This window comes from Macrobrachium rosenbergii, chromosome 30 (assembly GCF_040412425.1).
Source record: "Macrobrachium rosenbergii isolate ZJJX-2024 chromosome 30, ASM4041242v1, whole genome shotgun sequence".
Classification (NCBI taxonomy): domain Eukaryota; kingdom Metazoa; phylum Arthropoda; class Malacostraca; order Decapoda; family Palaemonidae; genus Macrobrachium; species Macrobrachium rosenbergii.
This window is the reverse complement of record NC_089770.1, coordinates 10,694,542-10,718,349: the sequence shown is the minus strand read 5'-3', so window position 1 is coordinate 10,718,349 and position 23,808 is coordinate 10,694,542. Positions and strand designations below refer to the sequence as shown.

The window sequence follows — 23,808 nt, the reverse complement described above, 5'->3', positions numbered from 1 at the left end:
TAACCAAGTAAAATACTCATTACCTTCCATTTCGAAAACAACTTTATCTCTCTGAACGTTATGTTTATAGGACAACTGTAAAAGCCACTGTAGGTTTTGATTTTAAAGACTGTAGCCTATATGTTACGGGCATAGTTAAATGATTGTTTCTAGAATATTATAAAATATCTTTTGTTGACACTACTTGAACTCAGAAAAGTATATCTTAGTTTAATCAGACCACTGAGCTGATTAACAGCTCTCCTAGGGCTGTCCCGAAGGATTAGCCTTATTTTACGTGGCTAAGAACCAGCTGGTTACCTAGCAACAGGACATACAGCTTATTGTGGAATCCGAACCACATTATGACGAGAAATGAATTTCTATCACCAGAAATAAATTCCTCTAATTCTTCATTGGGCGGTCAGAGAGTCGAACACTGGACCAACAGCGTGCTAGCCGAGAGCTCTACCCACCCCACCAATGAAGAACTTTGAACTCAAAAAATGTGCCAGTGTGACTACCACTGTTCATTGTAAAGGTCCAGAGTGATGTAAAATTTGATTTTTACATTATCTGGAAAGGTTATCAGGTTGAAATGCATTGATTTTGTCACAGCCTTTTAATACAATGACAACTTAAGAACTTACCAAAATCTGAACTATACAATGGATTCGATTATCCTTGGAATCGGAGTCCTTTCCCAGTTTAAAATCGAGTCTTAAAAACCAGCCCAATTCAGATTATAGCAATTAAAGTTAATTATATCATCTCTCTCTTGCGGCAAACAACATTTTTCCCAGAAATGTTGCATTATAATATTTTAGCGAAAAACGAATGTTTTGACACTATGTGACGAGACGAAGTGTCCACAAGAAGAAGAAGAAGAAGCTTCAGTTGTCCATCAAATTGTTGTTCTGTTTATGTTTTGTGGTTACCGTTGTTGAGACTTTGACATGTTTAAGATGACTTTTAATTATGTTCGCCGCCACATCTTTCGTTTTCGAGGTGTCAGGAGAGTTTCTACGTGGAAGTAGGCTCGGCTTGAGCTTATAGGCCTAGGCTGAACTGGTAAATATTGGCTAGACCAGTGTAGTTAACGTAGGCATAATTTGATCAAAAGCATTAATTTTTAAAGTAATTATAAGCTATGGTATATTAATTCCTCGTGAAATATGTGTGTAAAGCTTTATTTTAAGGCCTTTCTCGTATTTTGTGATTGTGAGTAGGCCTAGGCTTTTGTTTTTTTTTTGTTTTTGCATTATAATGCAGCCCTAGGCAGCTATTAACTATTTTGGCAGTGCAGTGGTAGACTGAGGTGTTTTTGTTGGTAGGCTAGACTGAGGGTTTGGGTCAGGAAAAACTAAAAGTGAGTAAATTGTGCAAACAGCAGGGATAAGGTAAGCCTTAGGCCCATGCCTCAAAAAAGAAGAGCAGGTGGAAAATACTATGGTATGACTGCAGACACAGCTTTCTCTGCAGTTACAATTTATTCCCCTCAGTCGCAGCCAGAATATTTACTGCCTTTTGTTTATGTCTGTTTACATTTGTGTCTTTATGTTTATGATATTTACACTTTTATACATGTTTTTACATTTGTCCCCAAGGGACTGGTACTAAACACGGTGCCTATTTTGCACTTAAACTGGCAATTACGGAACCAGAGGGGCGCGTTGGTAGTCTTTAGCTGTATGAAAAAATAAAAAAAAAGAGACCTTGAAATGCAGTATCAGTAATTAGCCCATGGTGATAGCCTAAATTTAACTTAAACATAAATGCCAGGTTCAAGCCAGTCAGGTATTTATTTTGGTGGAGCCAGGGGAAGCAGAGAACTGTTCTCAAAAAGTGTGACGTGTTACATGTGTTACATGCATGAGTGCATCCCAACCTAACCTTGCTTGGTTTGGGGAGTTTTACCACTGAGGAATATGTGACTTAGTAATTATAAGGCACAGACTCCATCACCTTTACCTCTGCAAAAAGTGTGGAATTGTTCATACTAGATAGTCGAATTCAAATTTAACGGAGATGGGACCCATGGACCCCAACTCATCCATACAGACACCACCCTACCTACCAAACGGTTACAGTCTGGAGGCTGTTTGTTTGCTGTACTCTTCATGCCTGTTTAAGTACAATATGATATAAAATCATTACAGTACTGACGTTTTCATCCTTAAACACAATACACTGCATACAGAACAGAACAGGCCGCGCAAAACAAAATTTGAACTTCTACGGGTGTCAAAGGGGAGTGCTCTGAACACAGTTTTAGTTTGCGATCCCGTTTGTTTTTTATCCCTGAACGTTTTGTGAGTTGAATCTTAATAAGTAGGGTGGTGTCTGTACAAGTTCTTGCCTTGAATTTTTTAAGGAAAGGTTATGTATTTTGAAAGTTAAAACTTTAGCTACAGTTCTCTAGATGCTATTGATAACAAAGTGAGGATCGTAAAGGGTGGCTCACTTGTCACTTGCTTTGCACTTTCATGTAATGTGCATAATAGAAAATGTGGGTATACTTTAATTCAAATTTCTCAGCACTCTTATATTTGCAAAACTTCAGTGGTTTCACATCCATTGTAGGTTACAATATTTGTTTAGCACTAAATGCATATCATTAAACATTTATAAGAATGTGTAAACTAATTGTAATTTGATTTTAAGGATATTGAAGGGCTGTTGAAGACATTTTGTTTTGTTTCCACTCATTACTGGATACGGGCTAGAAAAGTGATGAAACTATTATTAAGTCATGATATTGTAAAATTTGTGTAAAAGACAATAACTAAAATTTACTTCACCATATTTCCAATACAGCTTTATAAAGACAAAAGAAGAGGTACAAAAGACCAAATAGGAACTTAGAAAACATGAAGAGTCATTCACAAATGTACTGGTAAATATTTGTCTTATTAGTAAAGTGCCCCTAAACTTCTCACTAAGTAAAGTGCCATAATCATTGTCACACAACCATATGTGCTATTTAATTCAGTTTTGGCAAGTAATTGACTTAATATACCTTGTATAGAAATCAGTAAACTGAATTGATGAAAGAAAACTTGGTGTCATTTAAGTGTTGAGGCCATGGACCTAGCTGTAAGCTTCAAGGCTAGGTGACCATCTATATATGTCGGCCAAGTTAGGGTATTGGCAATTTTGAAACCTGTATTTAGGAACATGTTAAATATTGTGTTTAGCAGTTTTTATAGTTCTAAGATTTTCTTATATATACCAAAACCGTTTTTTATAAATATTAACCAAGCTAATGCGACAGTCTTGTAAAACCTTTGAAAAACAGCTGGAGTTTATTGTAGTTTTCTCTTTAAGATTACTCTTTTCAAGTCCCCAGGCAAGTCATTGCATAATTGCTGTTATGTCACAGCCGATAAATACACCTGGCCACTGTTGTATCACCCATGGTACACTTTATAGAAAGTTAATAGGGTTTTTCCCAGACAGGTATGCTTTAGGTTAGGTTATGATGAATTCATGTGTTATTCAATTGCTTTTTATGTTTTCTACTTAGGCTTATCTTACCATTGCTGTTGTACAGTACTCTCAACCCCACGTACCCATACAATCCCACTTGTAGTTTGATTGGTACATTTCCACTGTCATAATTACAGTATAATGATGAGAGCATTGTGAACTATTTCTAATTATGCTTGTTTCCTTTAGCCAAAAAAACAATGAAGAAACTTAAGCGAGTCTTTGGATCTGTTGCAAATTTAAATAGTGGCCGAGATGACCAGCCCCCGACAGATCTTCCAGTACCATTGAGCACTTCACGTAAAAGCATATCAGGATCTGTCCACGGCCTTGGGTGAGGTTATAAATTGTCTGTTATCACTTTAATGTATATAAATATATTCAGTAAGAATTCAGTATTAGAAATGCTTAATTTTATATTTGTAGGTAAAAGTAGAAAATGGTTGTTAACTGAATACAAGTTTGAAGAGCTGTTTTTAAATAGTAGCTTATCACTCCTATTATTTCTCAAAGTGCAGCTCATTCATGTTTAAATGTTAATTTATAATCATTACATCAGTCCAATTTATTGTGCATCATTTTCCATTAAACATTTCGTATTGACAGTGATCACCGGGGTTCTTATGTCAGCTATGAATCTCAGTCACTGGACTCATTCAACAGCACAGTCTCTGCAGAGATTGATCCATATAGTAAACAAGATAAGAATTTTACAAAACTTCACAAGTGGGCCTTCATTGGCGATGTCACCAAGCTTAAGAAGTTCATCAGAAAGGTTTGTGTTTTGGAAAGTTTTGTAATAAAAACTCATTTTCCAGCTCAAAGCTTCCAAAGATGTATATTTAACCATGGTAGGCCTTACTTGTTTAGATATACATGTACTGAATTAATGAACTGTCAGTAATTGTGCAGTACCAATATTATGTTTCTGACATAACCCAAATTGTTGGCTAGTTTTGTAAATCTATGTTTAGTCTGCTAAGTGGAGAATTGTGTTTTAACTATTTTTATTTTAAAATGTAGTGATGCATACAGTACATGAAATTCCTTCAAGACCCACTCTGAGCTTCCCTGTTAGACAAAGCAGCTACAGAAAATATGAAAAACAATGATTAGCTAAAAAAATATAAATTAAAAATTCATAGATATCCAGAAGTTGCAAAGCCTATAATAAAGACGATGTTGAGTATACATATGTAAAAACGTTTATGATTAAGAACGTATAGGCCTCAGAGAATTTTAGCAGTGGCAGCCTTTAGTACTGTAGGAGGCATGCTTGCTGACTTGAAATATATTGAGAGTAGCCACTTGGTTGATGAACTCTGTTGCTTGTCTTTAAAATTCATTTATCGAACTCATTAGTTATGATAATAACTTAACCACATAGAAGCAGTGTGAGCATTTTTGGACAAAGCTGATGAATATTAAGAAGTACCGTACACTAATGTTAAGATTTCATCTTTTTCTAGAATGGCATGAATCTCATCCAAACCTATATCCTCTTCCTCCTTTTCAGGTTCCTGTTGATTCACAAGATGGAGAAGGAAAGACAGCACTGCACCATGCGGCAGCCCAGGGTAGAGGAGATGCCCTTCTGTTCTTGTTGGGTAGCAAGGGGAATGTTGAAACGAAGGACAATAACGGTATGACTCCATTTCTTCGTGCCGTTGAAAGATCCCAGTTGCCCATAGTTCAAATGCTTGTACAGCGAAGGGTAAGTGTAACCTGTGGAGTGCTTAAGCTGTCTTTACTGTAGGATATCATATGCACAGGTTTATTTTGTTACCATGGAAGAGAGGAATATTTATAAGTGCTCAGTTTTCACTGTTCTCTCTGAAAGGAAATTATGCTTTCTTCTGAGAAAAACATTAATGATGCGGGATTCCAGTATTTCTGAAAATAATGGCAGGGGAAAAAGCTGTGTATACCTTGAATTAAAAGAGGAACCTGGCTTACAGTTAGTAAAAGAGTCTGTAATATTTACTTTTTCTAGTTATAATAAGGAAAATGAATGTAAGAACAGTGGCAATGGTGGTTACATGTACAGTATTGCCAAAATGGCTCAGTCATTGCCCTTTCATCACAGTGCATGCTTGTATGGCTTCTAATCAGTAAGATAGAAAAGTATGAAACCAAAATGATTTGTTCCTATTATCTAAAAAGAAATAAAAACATTGTCTATTAAAAGTTTAAGGTACATAATATGGTAATGTAATAAACATGGCAACATATGTTAATATGAGTCAGCTATATAGTTACATTTGATGGACACTTTATTCAAATACTTCACTGTCATACAACACCTAATCTAAGATCCTTCATAGTGTAGTGGCATGCTTGTTCCATGTGAATAGGTTTCATCTACTGAAATAATAATAATAATAATAATAATTATAATAATAATTAGAACAAAATATTTTCTTTCAATCCTTACTATGAACAAGGTTGCGGTATAAGAAAAAACTTTTGACAACATTCACATTATGGCAAGATATTCATTTACAATAATTTTCATTTTTGCAGGTTGATGTGCAAGTTACTGATAATCAGGGAAATAGCAGTTGTCACTTAGCAGCAAAAACAGGTGCAGTTGATCTCCTAACACTCTTACTAGATTGTGGAGGTGACTGCGATGCTGTAAATTCGCTGGGGCGAACTCCCCTCCATTTGGCATGCGCTGAAAATCAGCAGGAGATAGTAGAAACTCTTCTCAGACATGGTTCCAGTGTTAATGTCGTAGATAAAGAAGGTGTCACACCTCTTATGATGGCTGCCAAAGTGGGTAGTGCTCCCCTAGTAGAAACACTTCTAGAGCATGAAGCAGATGTATCCCGCTTTGATGCAAGCAAATGGTCAGCTGCTGATTATGCTCGGTTCACTAATCACAATCAGTTGCACCATCGATTATCCAACCTTATGAAGAAAGGGGAAAGTTCAGGGCTATTTTCAAATGATTTATTGAATGTGAGTGATGAAGGTAATAGTCAGGAGGAAGAAGATACTCCTGCACCAAATAAAAAGCAAGAGCAAGCGATGATGATGGAGCTGCTGATTCTTGGAGTGATACAAGTGAAGTGAATTCTATAAAGGAAAAACCCAAGATCAACTTGACAAAGTTTCTCCCTTCATCGGATGAGTCTGCTGATAATGCTGCTGCCAGTGTCTCTGACTCGGCCGTAGGCACAGTTGGGCCACCTAAGCCTCCAAGGTTATATGCTAGTTCATCAAGTTTGGCGTCTGCATGCATGGATGAAAAAGATGATGGGGACAAAGATAACAAGGACCCTGGAGGAGGAGATGAAGAACCAAAAACAGACGATTCATGGAAGTCATCATCGGATGAAGAGCCTCAGTTAAAGCCGTTGCCTTTGTTCCCTAAAGATACTTCTGCTATTACAGAAATGAAGGAAGAAGAGAGACCTATTGATATAATTGCAAGTGCTGCCCCTCGATCTCGGATTGAAAAGGAAGACCTTGTGGCCGAGTTAGGTTTAGGATGACATGGATTTTCATTCATCTGAAGAGGTATCTTTTGATGATGATTACGCAGTACTTCCTATTGGAGATTCTGCAAAACCAGCAAGGGAAAGCCGAAGAAGCTCCTCAGCTTTTGTTGGTGCCACTTGTGATGAAAGTGCCTTGCCTGTAGGATCAAATGATCAAGACGGTTCACACATTATTACTCCGCTACAATCATCAAGATCATCAGCACGAAGTAGTGCAGGTAGGAAAGTCACCGCCACTCCTGAAGATCCTTTATCATCTTCTGATGAAGATATAAAAAGGAAGCCTTATTCTCACAGGAAATCCTCACCAAGAAAATCTCCAAAGAAATTCAAGCCTGCAGGGATGAAATCTAGTATTGATGATAGTGATACAGAGGATGAAGTATCTTTTCGTGGTCATTTGGGTAGGAAAACTTCAACACCAAATAGGAAAAATAATGAAAGTCATGTCCTGACAACTGGAGATATTAGCAGCAAAGAGGATGAAGATGAAGCTGATACTGTGAAATCTACAGCTCCTCAAGACTCGTGTTTGAAATCTCCCAGTAAAGACTGTTTGAAATCTCCCAGTAAAGACTGTTTGAAATCTCCCAGTAAAGACGACATACTTTCTTCAAACAAGAAGGAAGGGAATGGAAAGACCAAATTGAAAGCAGATAAGACAGTGAGCAATGCATCAGATGGTAGTGGGGGTAAGTTGTGTGTATTTCCAGATGGTCATGTGAGGTCTGGGACAAGCACTTTGTCAACAGTTGTTGGAACACTAGGAAGGGAAGGCACTATGCAAGAGGTGGAGGAGTTGTGGGAGGCTAATCCAAGTATAAGCCCTAAACATTCTGGTTCAGAGAGTAGTGTAGAGAACTCTGAAGAGCATTCTAAATCTGTAGGAAAAGAATCACGTCCTTTGTCTGGTGATTTGGTAAGGAAGGAACAAATTTCTGAAGAAAAAAATTTAGATACTGACATTGAACTGGATCAAGAGAAAATAATAGAAAATGAAAATCTTTTAGATAACAACAGTTATGTAGGACAAGATGTTAATGATGCTGCCATTAAAGAGGCAGACTCTATAAATGCTGTAGGCTCAAATTTGAGCAGAGCGTCAACATCACCAGGCTCACAGAAATCCCAAGAGATGCTGGTAACAAATTCATTAAAAAGTCATCTTTAACAAAGGAGGAACCTTTAGTAGATGAAGTTAAGCAGCAGATTATTCCAAAGGAAAAAGTGGGAAGTAAAAAGGAGAAGGAAGAATACAAGAGCTCAGGTGGGAAGAGTAATTCTGATAAGATAAAGAACCATTCTGCAACAAGCACATCTCCCAGCAGAAGAGGGTCCAGAACTGGTACGGGTCGCACCAGTGGGTTCGGCAGCATTGTTTTCAGTGATGAAGACTCCATGTCTCAAGATCTGCTCACAACCCCACGTTTTATGGAGGAAACTGATGATGTCATTTCAGCGGCTTCCACAGAGACTGAAGAGAGTACGCATATCAACTCTGGTTTAAAGGATTCCCTGTTGACTCCATTATCATCACTGCCTGATGCAGCTGATGTCAGCCAGCTTCAGGATTTGGTTCGAGAGTTACGGCTGAAGCTAGAAAAGGAGTATGGTCGAAGGACTGCCATGGAAACCAGATATTCCCAGTTACAGAAACAGGAAAAACAAACACATTTGCAGAATGATCAGTTAGAGCAGGATGTACAACGTATGGAGCAAGAAGTAAGATACTGTAATGAAATTACTTTTTATATATTTCTTTTTATTGTAAGATATAAAACTTCTTGCTGTCACAATTCAGTAAGTATAGAATTGTGATTAATGAACTGACTAAGAATTATATTAGGTACTGTAACAGAAGGATATGCACCGTTTCAGTCTTTCTTATTTAATGCTTTGGTGGTCAAAGGTTTTTTGGTATTAGATATTAGAATACTGTATTTTCTGTATAGGGCATAGAACACTATATTTTTTTAATTATTTTTTTTTAAATGAATAACAGAGGGTGATTTCAAGAGTTAGTGCAAATAACTGGTTTTCTTTAATTCTCATTACCAAAATTTATTTATTTTTATATGTTGAAAATCTTTTTAACAAAGATTTTTAGTTAATTTTAAAATAGAATTTTGTAAGCAGAAATTAACATAAATCATGATTCTGATGTCAGTTGATTTTATGGTGCTTTTGGGTTATGTTTAAAGTGGCAGTATTTTTAAAGGTTCAAAATCTTCAGATTTAGAGAGCGTTAACTAATTCGGTTTTTTATCAGGTTTCCAGTTTGACTGCCCGCATCAAGCAGCTGGAATACTTAGGCCAGCGTGAGCAAGATTCATCCCGTCTTAAAGATCAGAGCCTTGAGGAATTTCAGTTACGTTGTGAGGAACTTGAGGAACAATGTGGCACCTTGTGTACAAATGCGCTTCGACAAGAGCAGCTAGTAGAATCTCTAATGGTGCAGCTGCAAACTAAAGAACGTGTCAACCAAAGCTTGCAGAGTAGATTGGAAGATGTCTCTTCACAGACTAAGTAAGTGGTAATTTTGTTTTACAAAGGAAATTTCACCATGAATTACATTTAATTTATATCATACAGAGGGATTCTTTATATGAATTGTAAAGTTGTTTAATAATCATTATTTTGATTGTATCAGTGCAAATGCATTTGAGGTAGAATCCAGTTCTCACCTTGTTTCACTGTGTTCTTGCTTTCATGTTCATTAATGAATGGCAGTAGAGTTGTAGCATTAAATATGTTGAGGAGGCTGGAGAAATGTTTGCTCTCCCAGCATTTATTATGTATATATATATTTTTTTTTATTTTTTATAAGATATTGTATTAGAGAGGATTATATTTAGGTGTGTGTTTTAGATACATAGTAGATTGCATGCTGTTGTAATCAGATTAACATCATTTTTAGGTTCTCTTAATAGTCATTGTATCTCTTTTGGTTATTGAGATTGATAAGAGCTTTCAGTGTATGGCAGATAGAAGGATATAGGCTACTCAGCTGTTGATGTATTTTTCAGTTTTCCTTTTGTAGATACCGTGAAGGCTACAAGTACGTTATAAGTTAAATATTTCACTTTCAGTTTCCCCTTCATGATCATAAAGGACTTTTTACCATTACTGTGTTACGAGACACATAATAATTGAAGTTGTATGCATCCATACTTTATACAGATATTTTATTTTACTGAAGATGTTTTGGGTAGACTGATGCTGTGTTAGCAACAGAGAATTGTCTTTATATGAAGGAAACCTTGAGTCTGCAACAAAGGTTTGTACCTGTCACTAGAGTGAGCTCCCTTACTCACTGCTTCAAAAACATTGTTGATCTGTAGGCTGTGATGTGAAGCAGAAGTTAAGGTGCAAGCTCTGACATTTGTGCCTAACTCTTCAATTTTTTCCTTTCTAGATAAAGTCCATACATGTGCTTTATAGCCTAGGTTTGTTTAGTACTGTATATAACAGGGGAAAGAAAAGTAGCATAGTAATTCATTTGAGTAACCTATACAAGTCTGGTAGTTGGATGAGTTATGATCTAGCCAGACAATACCTCCTTCAGGAAGCAGGCAGTTTGTCCTATTCCTGATGTGCAAGAAGCACTAGCATCAGCCTAGAGTAATTGGCCTTAGATCTTGTAAAGTTAAGGGTGCATGTTACCAACAGGAATCATGTTGAGGATCAACTAAGATTATAATGAATCGTTAGTTTAGGATCTTGAAAGTGCATTAGTAGAGGATCTTGCTGCTGCTACCTAAGATTATAATGCTTGGAGATTGCTGAATGAAGTGTTATAGTTACTATAGTTACCATAAGTGTAATAGCCTATTCACTGCCAACAGCAGGCATGACCATCAGCTGAGATGTCTTTGTTTATGAAATGGTATTGACACTTCTTTCAGACAAGTAAGGCTATTTCAACTTTATGTGATGCATGCAATCATATAATTTTGCAAAAATTATCAAAAGTTAGGAAACTTACCAACAGTACAAGAAAAGCACTTAGCAGTAATTGAGGTGAGAAGCCACAGCCCAGAAGACAAAAAACTCAATATTGTTAGGTCATATGCAAGTATCACTACAAAAAACACTTCAGAATGTACATATTAGGATGAGATTGAAATGAAGGGCTGAATGAAAATTATCATCACATTGCAAAACTGCGATCCTTAGTGAACAAGGAAACATACTTCTGCTCAGAGTGAAGCCATTGGAAGAATGCTGGCGTGTAGTCTGGACATGAATAGCATGTCTTATAAATATCAAGATCTGTCAGATTGGTGCAGCTGGAGAACATTAGCACAAAATAAGGTTACTCATAATTAATGAGTTGGTATAAACAAAGTAGGTTTGTATGTATGCTGTTTATAAAATATTTTGATTCCAGTATTATGTAATTTGTTGTCCAGTATTTATTATTGTAACAGTTACTTTGTACAATATTGTTTTTCTCTTTCCAGGTATGTGTCAATGAAGAGTTGCCAGACCGAGGATGTATATGTAAACACCCAAGATAGCAACAAACTTTCAAGTAGTGTTGAAGTTTCTGTTCAAACAATGGATGAGGATTCAGGGAAGGTTGCTGCAGACCACATGACGTGTGGTGAAAAGGATAATGATTCAGAGGTTGTTAAAGAAAAGCTATGTTCAGAGTGTCTCAGGCTAAGAGATCACATTGCTTGTGAAACTGCTGATATTTCATTGCAAACTGATGCAGAAATTGAGAGTATGGCTAATCAGTCCACCTTTGTGTGTATGGAGACGCAGACATTTCAGTCTTCTCATGATATTTCTAGTACTGGAGTGCAGTGTGTGCCCGAGAAAGAAATGAAAACTTGCCAAACTGACAATAACGCACAGTCGCATCATTCGCAAACGGAAATGACAAACGATAATTGTGAAGTTACTCTAAAAAAATCTTTTAGTGAATCAACCAGTCAGACCTCATATTCAGGAAAGGTTGCTTTGGTTCAAACAGAGAGTACGGATTTTCCTACTGGTGTGCCTCTGGCAAATGGTACAGAATGTCAAAATTTAAATGCCACTGAAGTGGTATCAACTCTTGAACCTGTTTTGCAAAATTTCTTTCAGGATTTCAAATCACTTGTTTTTGAAGCAATGGAGGGTAATCAGAACTTGTTGCAAGAGAAAATGGATAAATCAGTTGCCAATCAGATTAATGATTTGAAAAGTAATATGGAAAAATTGTTGCAGCAAAAGTCTGCTGAGCAAACACAGGAAACTGAACTGAAGTTCAAGGAATTATCACATGATGTGAGTGAAATTCTCCAGAGACAGGTTGAGACTGTGACAGAATTTTGCAACAAGACTGCACTGAATGATAATAGTAATATTCAAGAGGTTGTGATGCAAGCAAACAATGGTCTTGATTCAAAATTTCAAGATCTGAGGCAAGCAGTAGGAGAAATGAAGCAGACCCAGGATAGCAGTGAAGGAAAGGTTGCATTTCAGTTGGAAAATATTTTGAAAGATGCTGGACAATCTAATGAACGAATTATGAAGACTCTTGAAGATTTTCAGAGAGAAAATTTGAATGCCAGTAATGAAATATGTGACAAGTTTAATCAGCTGATGTCCGATTTAGCCAACATTCGAAAATCCATCCAGAATTTAATTCATTCTGAAGATAGGAGTTTTACAGAAGATAATATGAAAGATATTATTAATAGGCTTAACTTGGTCGAAAAGTCGTTAATGGTATCTATTGAGAAGAGCCATGCCTCCCAAGATGTGTCTTCCCTTGAAAGTGAGCTCTGTAGAATTAATGATGGCATTCATAAGAAGTTATCGGCACTTCAGCTTAGTGTACAGACAGTTGCTTCAGCAGGTAGAGTGGATGAAGATGCTCTGGACTTGTGCCTTGAAAAATTAAGGGAGAATAATAAGCAGCTTTTAAATGTTTTCAGAGCAAAAGCTTCAGAGTCCACAACGAACATCAGTGAAGTTATTGAGGAAAATTTCCACATAATTCAAGAACATCTACGCAAGGTTCAGCAGTCTCTAGCACAAAGGCTTAATGAGCTATCCCAGGATTTCAGTCATACTGAAGATAAGATGTCTTGTACCAGCAAACAAATTAATGAAATGGCAAGTCAGGTGGCTGGAATTCAAAACAATCTCTTGCACATACAGTCATCTTTGGAAGCTTTGCAGAGCCTCCCGCCTGCTGGTGGTGTTTTAGATGAGGCATTAGTTACATCTTTGAGAGCAGGCAGTGAACAAGTGGTATCCTCATTAACATTCCAATACCAGAGTATAATTCGACTTCTGGAATCACTGCAGAGTGAAGTACATAACACCGCTATGAAGGCACATGGGTCCGAGGACAAAACGGAAATTCGTCATCTAAAGGAAAGACTGTGTGAAAAAGAAGAGGAAATCTCAGGTCTTCGTGGTTCACAAGAGTCATTGCAGAAAAAATTGAGGGACCAGGTAATTTTCTATTCCATAACATGTCTGTTGATATCTAGTCATGTAAGAAATAATGAAAAATAACTCGCTAGGTGTTATTTAGGTAGTATGCTATAATACTTTTGAAACTATTTTTTATTATTAGATTTTGTTTTGAAAAAAACAAACTGCATTTTCCAGCTCTTTCCTACAATGAAGTTATATTTGATATATACTAATGGGATGCTGTATCCAAAAATGCTATGTTAAGCCCCAGAGGATGTTATAAATTTTTGTAAGAGATTTATGGAACATCGTATTGATAAAAGGTGGCTAGTGATATTTTATTGTAAATATCTATTTATTCAGCCACATAAACTCTTGGTACAACCTCTGTAGGGAGGTAGTGCCATCAGTGCACCTCCTGTGTTGCACTGTAGGTATTGATTAAGGTTTTTTGCAGCGTCCTTCAACTTCTAGCTGTAACCTCTTTCATTCCTTTTACTGTATTTCCATTTATATTCTCTTTCTTCCACCTTACTTTCCACCCTCTTCTAACAATTGATTCATTGTGCAACTGCAAGGTTTTCCTCCTGTTACACCTTTCAAACCTGTTTACTGTCAATTTCCATTTTAGCGCTGAATGACCTCAAAGGTCCCAGCGCTAAGCCTTTGGCCTTAATTCTATATTCTGTTCTATTCTATTCTACTTAGTACAGCGTTTTATAGCTAGTCGCAGGCTTTGCAAATATTTGCATTTCCAACTAAGGTAGGATTTCACTTGGTTGACCTGTTACCCCTTTTCTTCTTAGGTATTTTGATAATACATTTATTCTTTGCCATTTGATAGCATTGGATTAAAACAACACTTAAATGCTTTTCTTGTTTATTTCTTGTTCAGTCATTTATCCCAGAGGTATTGAATCAGATTTTTGCTCATAGCATTGGGGATTCAGAGTGTTCATGCTTGCTGACTTTTAAGATTGCAAGATTAAAGGACTTCATGAAGAAAGGACATAGACGAAGACCTAGACGTGAGAGAAATTCAGGAGGAAAGTGCACAAGAGAGAAGAGTGGAGAGAACTTAATTCATGGCTAACTAGAACGCATGCAAATTGATAAGACATTATTTGTAGTGTAATCCCCTTCTGTAATTTTTTTTTAAACATTTTGTTTTTTCTCTCATGTCCAAAACAGAAGGCAACAGTTACAGAGGTAAAACTGCTGTAATCCATTTAATTTTTGTATTCAGAAAGACACAAGATACTTTCACTATGAGAGGTAGAAAGAAAATTAAGCAAAGCTACAGGGCCTGTGACAAAGTCTGTGGTGTTTTATATCTAGATAAGCCTCCAGATTCATGATCTGTCTGTGTTTGTTTTAATCATAGAAGATAGGATGCCACCGAGAGGGTTTTAAACCATTACTGAAACAAATTTCCATTATCTCACATGCAAGGACTAATGGTACAAAACAGCTGTTAACCATTTTATAGGTACATTTTATATACATTAGGGGACTATGTCCATAGTGTTTATTTTCAGTTGTTTTAATAATCTATAAATGGTAAGATTTGATTAAGTTGACACTTGGATAATTAGATATCACTTGTTGTATTTCAGGTATCAAACTTTCTGTAAATCCTAAGATATGATGGAGTTGACACACAAATTATTAAATATCATCACTTTTTGTATTTCAGGTATCAAACTTAGAGCACTCACAAAGGAAAGAAGAAGAATTGCAGCAAAAGTCTGAGAGTCTTGTGAAGAAATTACACCAGTTTGAGCATAACTTAAGAGAGGCGGAAGAAGAACTCAAGAGGGAAAAATTGAAAGCTGCGTCATACAACGAAGACTTGATAAAATTACAGCAGGAAAACTTTCAGTTGTCCACGGAAAGCAACAAACTCACCTCACGGTTGAATTCCGAACAGCACCAGAAGCATTTGTACGAGAATGAATTGCAGAGTCTTCGAGAAGCTAGAGAAGCAGCGGAAACTAGAGTTCAGGATTTGATGATACAGCTGAATCATGAACGACTGCAAGTGCAACGCACCCCTCCATCAGGGAGGGATAAGGATGAAGATATTATATTGGCCAAGCAGAAAGAAATACAAGAGCTTGAAGTAGCAAAGAAGAAAATGGAAACACTTTATAATGAGAAATGTGCCAAATTACAGCACTTGGAATTGCAGCTGAAGGAAAATGAGGCTCAGCTAGCTTTGGAGGAAAGTAGTAGAGATGACTTGGAAAAACAACTGAAGAAGGCAAAGACAACAGTAGAAAGATTGCAGAAGGCACTTTCAGAAGCTACTGCGGAGCAGGCAGCTTTGCAGGATTTAGAAGATAACAATAAGGAACTGGAGGAAACATTAAAGTCGAGTGAACTGGCAATGGATACGTTGAGAAAGAAAGTAGAATCTATTAATAAAGAAAAATTACAGTTAAAACAAGACATAATGCTTTTGAAGGAAGAAAAGCTGTCCTTCGAAATGATTAAGCAGGAGAAAGTTGCCTGTGAAGAAATGCAAAAAAATGGAAGTCAGTTGCGGGTTTTGCCTTGCAGGATTTCGGATGATTACATTCCCAAGACCAGATTGGATCACTTGAAAAGAGAATTGGAACAAAAGTATCAACTGGAATTGAGTACAAAAATATCAGAACTGAATCACCTCCTGAAGGAGCAAAGTCATCTGCAGGAATCTCAGGCTAAGGCTAAAGAATCTCAAGAGCAAGGCTTAAAAGGTGAAATCAGTAGATTATCTGAAGAGGTGCTGAGACTGAAGGCTTTGTTAAGTATCCATGAAGAGGAAAAGACCTCGTGGAAGGCTCGGCATGATCGACTGATGAATCTTTACCAGCAGCAGGCTATACCTCAGAAGTCATCATACACAAAAAAGCGTGAAGATTCGTTATCAATAAATCTAAGGGAAATAAATGCTCATCTTCAGGTAAGTTACAGTGTACAGTACTGTAAACTTTAAATTTCTGTTATGTTTATGAATACTTGCCTATTAAGGCATTTTTTATTGAATTCATGCTATGTACTTGAGTTTATGTCCCAAGAAAAGACAATCCTAGACAAAGTCTGTTGAACAATGAAAGTTAGATTGGTTCATCCAGTTGTTTTAGGAGTTCCTTGGTTTCTTCTACATTCTCGTATGTACAACTTGGCTCTGTTCTGCCAGAAGATACTGTTTCGGTTCCAGTTTGTACTTGTAGATATCCTTGAAGCAGAAGCTACTCTAGTGTCAGGTACCCATCTTCATGGATGGTTTGCCAAGGTTTTAGCTTATCACTAAAAGTTTTTTGACATAAGGATTCTGAAATTGTCTGGTGGTTTCAGTCCCAACAAATATTTAACAAGTAGAAACTATCTTTCCCCATTTTGTAACCTCAGTACAATTCACTCACTAAATCTTCCTTTTTATAAGAACCAAGAGTGATATAGCTATGATGCTGAGAGGCAGGGAAGGAATTTGAGGTGTTAGGGGTGATCCAAATTATCGAAGACAGAAGGAAAGTTAAAGGAGGATGTCAGCTAACAGAGTCCATACTTACTTTTGAGGTGCTGTAAAGAAATTCTACCAGACAGTGAAGTCAAACCTATGAATCAGTGTGTGGGAGGACAGATTAACATGTGCAGACTTTTTGGCAATCAGACTGGGATGGACAGACCTGGTTACCAGTGGATGGGTTGACACAGGCAATAACAGACATTGAGGTAACACTGACATGTATTGACAGACTCCTCTGAACATAGAAGCAGATGGTGAATTTCTGGTGTAGGAATGGAAAATCCAACACAGTTAAAACTAAAAGCTCCCCATAAGGGTGTAGTTCTGTCAGGACACCTTATGTGGTCCACTGTAGGCATTACTTTAGGTTCTTTGCTTCACCCTTTCGGCCCTTAGCTGCAACCCCTTTTGTTCCTTTTACTGTACCTCCGTTTATATTCTCTTTCTTCCATCATACTTCCCACCCCCTCCTAACAATTGTTTCATAGTGCAACTGTGAAATTTTGCTCCTGTTATACCTTTAAAACCTTTTTACTCTCAGTTTCCTTTTCAGCCTTGAATGACCTTTTTTTGAACCTTGAAAGGTTTGCTGGGATGCATCACCCTCTATACTGCAGGAATCTTGTGTGTCAGTTGTAGCTTTTGGCAAGGTAGACGTGTAGACACAGTTTACTTTCACAAGATCAGCGTTAGATTAACAAATTTAATTCTTTGTCTCATTGGGTATAGTCATCTCAGGATATACCAGTGTATTTTAAGAGAGCAGTGCCAGCCACAATTTGAGGTTTTTATCAAAGGTAGATGCATATTTTGAAATTTTTCACAACCATGTTGAAGTGGTTGCTGATATTTACCACCACCCATGCATGTAAAGTCTCTGGGTTGCATCTTCTTGTTAAATTTTGAAAGCACTAGGGAAGTTTCTCTGACATTTTTGTCTGCAGACATTGGTGTGTTCAAATTTCATTGATGTGTGCTTTGTTGCAAAATCAGTCAAACTGGGCTGTGGTCACACATTTCAAATTTTATGCCTCAGGATATTTCCAAGGCTAAATTGATTTTATTGCTGTGGAGAATTTCTGGTGGGAAGGCAATAAAATTGACCTTGACCAGTTATACAATGAATGCCACATTCATATCCTATCTTCAAAGGGTCAAGCTTTTATGGCTCTTAAGTATTTGGTGAATAACCCAAATCACCCAGTCCCATAATGCAGAGAATGCAGGAAAATACTAATAAACATATTTTCTTGGATTGTCCCATTTCCAGCTAACAGTGAACATTAAGATTTTGACATTCCAATTGATCCAGTTACTAAATTTTAAAGCGCTGTCATTTTTAAGTAAGATATTTGAGCCAACCCTATAAGAGGTGAGAACATTGATTCAGTGGTCTATTTAAACTATTTATTGATAATAATAACAATTAGAGTTGTGTTAATGTGTGTAAGGATATACTGTATTTTCATTTCCAGTGTTAGAAAACATGAATGGTTTCTTTTCATTAGTAAAAAAAAAAAAAAAAGCAGCTGTTTTGATACATTTCTTTTCCCCTTTATAGAAGAATGAGGTTTAATGATGTTTAAGTATTTCTTGAATTTTCTCATGATTGATTTTTTCATTGTGTGTATAGTATTTTGGTAATTTCGTTGGGGTTGTCAGTTAATGTTTTAGCCTTGCAGTGTGTTTGTTTATTTTCACAAGGCCACATGTTTTGTGATGCAAATTATGTTGTACTGATGGATGGTGTGTTTCAGTCGCCATTAGCCTCCTCAACACTTCTGGGAAGACTGACACCACCGACGTCATTGAATCCTTCAAAGGCTCCGTGTAATATTGACAGTTATCATTACACTCACTCTGATAGCATGGACCGTATGCTTCAGAAGTGTCTCAAGGTTGCTGAGACTGATCATTCAAGGTATGTTTTTTTTTTCTTTTACTTGGTCTGTTTGGTTTTGGAAGATTTATTGTGACTTAAAAAGTATTTTTTTTATGTTGCTGCTGTTACTAGTTACATGGATTTAAGGAGTTTAGAAGATACCCTTGTATATAACAAATATTTTACCATGTGCTCTTATTACATTATATATATATCAGTTACTGTATGTTCAAAAGGAAAGACAAAAATGTTTAGGACAGAGAAGTGGATGAGGGAGGGTGGTAAACATTTCTAATGAACAGGGAAAGTGTGTACGTATTTAAAGTTTGTACAGGGACAAGGAAAAGCAAAGCACCTTTACCCAGACACATCAGCACACAGATAAAGAGGTGATTGGCATAACTGGTTATTAAAGAAAAATTGTCCTAAAATCAAGGAATAAGGCTTAAAAATTGGTAAAATCAAAATACAGAATTGATACAAAGACTTACAAAAGAGGGGATGAACCCTTCAAATCTGCCACACATATAGATGGACCTGGCCATCAGACTAGTTGTGGCTTTAGACTACTGTATTAAGAAGTAAGGTGCAGCATATATAAAAGTTGAAAATATAGGCAAGTACTGAGTAGTATATTCAAGGTTAGAATGGGTAAAAAATTTCTGTGCTCTGCTGGGGGCCATTGAATACTTTATTTTGACATGGAATTTTTACTTGTGTGATACTGTACAGTATTCTGTTCATTTTATAGATACAGTTATGTGTATTAGTGAAGAAGGCTTTTAAGTACAAGACTATTTTACCAATAAATATACATGTGTAATGTGTCACGCATAATTATGAAATAAAGAATTTGTGGTTTGAAAAGCAAGAGACATTGCATTATGTTGGGACATCAATATTTAAGAGAGAAAAAGTTCCTAAATGTCAATCTAGTTGATAAAATTTATTTATCATGAGGGAGCTTGCTTATAGAGTACTCCTGATCCACGGCATACATTGGGGATAGGTTCTTTTGCTATGTATGGCTGAAATTTCAAGACAGTTGGCTAACCTTTGTTTGCCCTTTTTTTGCCCTTGAGTGAACAGACTGATTTATGTTCAGTGTAAATGGTAGTTTTAATTTGTTTAAAAGACTGAGTTAATTATTATAAAACGTACTAATTAGCTAGGGATTGTTAGAGCTCATTCTTGTCCTAAACCCATTCTGTCATTCCATTTTTTAAATTTTTGGCATATTCTTTTTCTTGAGTAATATTTTAGCATAGTTTACCCAGACTACAGGTTCGCATTTTTTTTACTAAGACTTTTAAGCACTGCTACAAGAGCTGGCAGGCATAAGACCTTCTAAATCTACAGACAAACACACATCTAGGTCTAGTGCATTTCCCAGAGAACAGTTTCTTTATGGTTTTCAGTGTGAAACACAAAATTACTAGAAAATTGAGTAGTCAAGAATTTGATGTCTTGTCTGTTGCATTTGTGGTGAGAGTGACGAGTAAATTAGATGTATATAAGAACACTGTAGAAAACTATGTACAAATGTATAAGTACCTTTATAGTTTGCTATGAAAATGACTCGCCAATTGTACGCTAATAATGAATGTTTCTTGTGTTCTCAGGTATTTATCAACTTCCGATGATAAACCTCATGCAAGGATATCTCCAATGCAATCGTCCCACCAATCCCTGCAAGATGCATTACCAAGCCTTGATAAATCTTGTGAAGCGTATGTTGATTTACTGAACAAAAAATATTGTCTGTGATAAACATTTGCCTTTCAGCATTTGTGCCATTTTTTGTGTCTTGAGTAGTGGTTATACTATATCCACCTGCATAGTTTAGCAGAAGTATGGTGCGTATGTATTTTCTTTGTAAGAAGTTGCCATTTTTAGTTTTTTATTTTAATTTTAAGTGTGGCTTTTCTCTATTTTTACAGTTTTTGTAAATTACATAACTTTTAAAAGGAGCAGCAAGTATTTTAAAGATTTTGGACATACTAATATTACAGCATATTTTTAGTATTCTTGAAGGAGTTTGTTTATATTTTTGCAAGATGTGTGGTACATTTGTAGAATGAATGAGTCAGATTATATTAAATACTTATGTTTTTAAAAGAACATTAATTCGTTTAGGCCATACTATATATTCATAGTTCATTTCACCGCTGGTTTGGCAACCTGAATGTTTGATGCGGGTGGTTTGTCTGTGGCCTTAAGTAAATTATATAAAGAAGTACAGTATTACAACTACCTATTCTTCAGTATGTAGTGTTTCTGTTAGGTATATTCTGGGCAAGTGGACTGAAATTTTACAATGAACAACTGTTGATGCCAAAGTTAAGTACGTAATAAGTAACGAGAATAAAGATTGGACAAGTAAACACAGAAATTGGAAATCGTACAGTATTAAAGTGATTTTGTCACAAAACCATCATTTCTAGGTAATGAGTTTTTTTTTTTTATTGTTTCAGAAAGCTATGTTACTAGTGAGCTGGCTAGGATTTATGAAAGGTCTTCAAATAATTGTAGATGTGTGGAATTTTTAGTATATTAAGATTGTTGAAGTAAACACATTGGCTAAGTCAAGTCTTTCAAGACAGTTGTAATGTTATGTGTAATGTATAGAAACACTTATGTGGGGAAACAAAGATTTGAAAATTACGGTGCTTATGAGCAGCTGTGCATAGTGGTTGCAAGTTTTCTGCACTGGTTGTTGTAAGGTGTGCATGCTAAGCAATATCTTGTGGTTTTACAAGAAGAATCTTTAAATAGCATATTTAACTATTTGCTCACTTGTCTTTGTGGGCCTAATTGTGACCCATTGCTGCTCTCACCTAATTCATAGTTTGTTGCAGTTTATGTTAATGCTTAGTTCTTTTTTACCAAGCAGGGAGGTTTTCCCCGCACTCGCCCTCCCATTTCTATCCGGTGTTGCATAACTAGAGGTGCTTTTTTTTCCCCTTGGCTGCCAATGACCAAAATTAAGGTACTGTTTAAATGAAACAGAAGTCTCCCAGCAGTTACAGGTTAGGCATTTATCTCAAGTTTTGTAGTTTGCAATATTTTTTTTATAGAAATCTGTGATGTATTGATAAGAAAATATAGTTTATTAATATTTTCTTGGAACTTTTTCAATGTCATTACATTAATAAGAATACATGCAAATGCAAAGTTAATTTTTAGCATCCAAGGTTGGAAAATCTTCATGTCTAACAAATTTTATTTTACTGCTATTTATTCTGCATATTTTGCCATAAACTTTGTGTCTTAGGCAAATTTTTAGTTTAGCAATTGCATATCATGTGTTTGTATCAGTTACAGACATTGCCTCACACAGGACTGTGTTAAATTTTAATACTGTAATACAGTGTATCACAGGTTTTCATAGTTATTATATTGAGATGTTCCCTTTACAGGATTTTACACAAGACAAGTCCTCTCAACTTGTCAGTTTTGTGCATTACTTAAATACTTGTATGGTCTAGCTCTTCATGTCCTTTTTTCTGTGAATTTCAGTACTTTCGTAAATTGTGTGGCACTTTCTATATCTAACATTCTGATTGTTCGCTCCTGACCAATTCTCATCATGTGTGTTAGCCATCGGAGGCTTTGTGAGATCTGTCTTATTTTGTAATCACTTGACACACCCATGTAACCTGGTTGCAATATTTTCCCCACAGTCCAACCACATATTTTAACTATATGTTGTCACGCTACTTCATTCTCCTTATACACACACATTATAGTTATTTGTTCTTACTACTTAGACATTTACCTGAAGATTAGCTTTCCGCTTTGTCCATGCGGATGCTATTGTTTTTCTTACCATCCCATAGTAACTGTGTCACAGCCCAGTTTCTCTATTTTAATTCTGCTGAGGCCCTTCCTTACACCACTGCATGGTGCTCTTCTCCATTTGTTCTTCCTATACCTATTAGGCATTGTAAATTCCTGTTGTCATTCTTATTTTGCAGTCCTGGACATCTCGAGACAATACCTGTTGAATTCAATTCATTATTTGTCCCAACAGGAATACAGACCTACGATCTCAAAAATGGTGTTTATTGGGCAAGGTGCCCTTCAGCTGTCACTAACGATATAAACAAAATCCTCTTAGGCAGGCTCGTGTACCTATGTAACCTACAGCAGCCTAACTCATCCACTGTGTTCTTTACTGTGCTTCCTTTGTTCACAATGTGAGCGTCATGTCTAGTATCTCGTGTGAGGGGGAAGAGACAACACGTGCATCAAGTGTGAAGGATTGCAAGAGTCACAGTGGGCCTCATATGAGAAGAGGAGACAGGAGGAGGGTAATACATCATCTAGGGAAGCAACAATGAGCCCTTCTCCTGTTCCCCAGTGACTCCTATGACTGCTGCTCTCCCTCCTTTGTCATCAGGGGAAGAACCCATTCCAGGAGAAAATGGCTGAGAAAGTGCTGTAGTGCCTGACAAAAGAAGGACAGTCAAGAGAGATGTCAGCAGTTGGTGATGGTCTACAACCTATAAATGTTTAACAGCAGGCATACAGGATCGTCAGCAGAGCCTTAGTGGAGGCCCCGACTGAAGAGGGGATACTACACCCCAGACCTTCCAGCCAGCCCACAGAAGTAGGAACTCCCCTGGCAAGAGCGTTGGCTCTAGGTTAGGAAGAGGAACCCCCCCCTCTGGAGCTTCCACAAGTTGGGTACCTGGCAAACAAATGGACTGTGTGACAGCAATAAACCCAAGTCTAGACCTGAACAAAGAATCATGATACCAAAGCAAAAGAGACAGTTGCATTTGATTGTCCCCTTTTGCCCTCATGCAACACCAGGGAATAGAGCAAGCCAGGCTGGCCTTACTTGAATGCAACAAGCAAGTGGTCCATTGTAGTACCAGGTGGTGCATACTGACTTGAAAGTGAAAGAGGTGAATGCAATCATCTCTTCCATATTTATGCCGCACAATAGCCCCACCCGATTGCAGTGATTAGGAACGCTCACTGTCTGTCCTATGTCAGACTATGCAGTGGTA

The 23,808-nt window shown here is 36.8% G+C and overlaps 1 protein-coding gene across 1 annotated transcript; it reads left to right on the top strand.

Moving 5' to 3' along the window:
• Positions 1 to 863: 863 nt before the first annotated feature.
• LOC136855018 (interaptin-like) lies at positions 864 to 21,912 on the top strand. Its single transcript, XM_067131737.1, is given in 13 exon segments — positions 864 to 1,050; positions 3,658 to 3,802; positions 4,075 to 4,243; positions 4,985 to 5,182; positions 5,992 to 6,498; positions 6,501 to 6,962; positions 6,964 to 8,118; positions 8,121 to 8,696; positions 9,244 to 9,500; positions 11,438 to 13,430; positions 15,091 to 16,341; positions 18,666 to 18,829; positions 20,413 to 21,912. Coding segments are annotated over 12 exon segments (7,011 nt in total). The 5' UTR covers positions 864 to 1,050; positions 3,658 to 3,668; the 3' UTR covers positions 20,558 to 21,912.
• Positions 21,913 to 23,808: the final 1,896 nt, after the last annotated feature.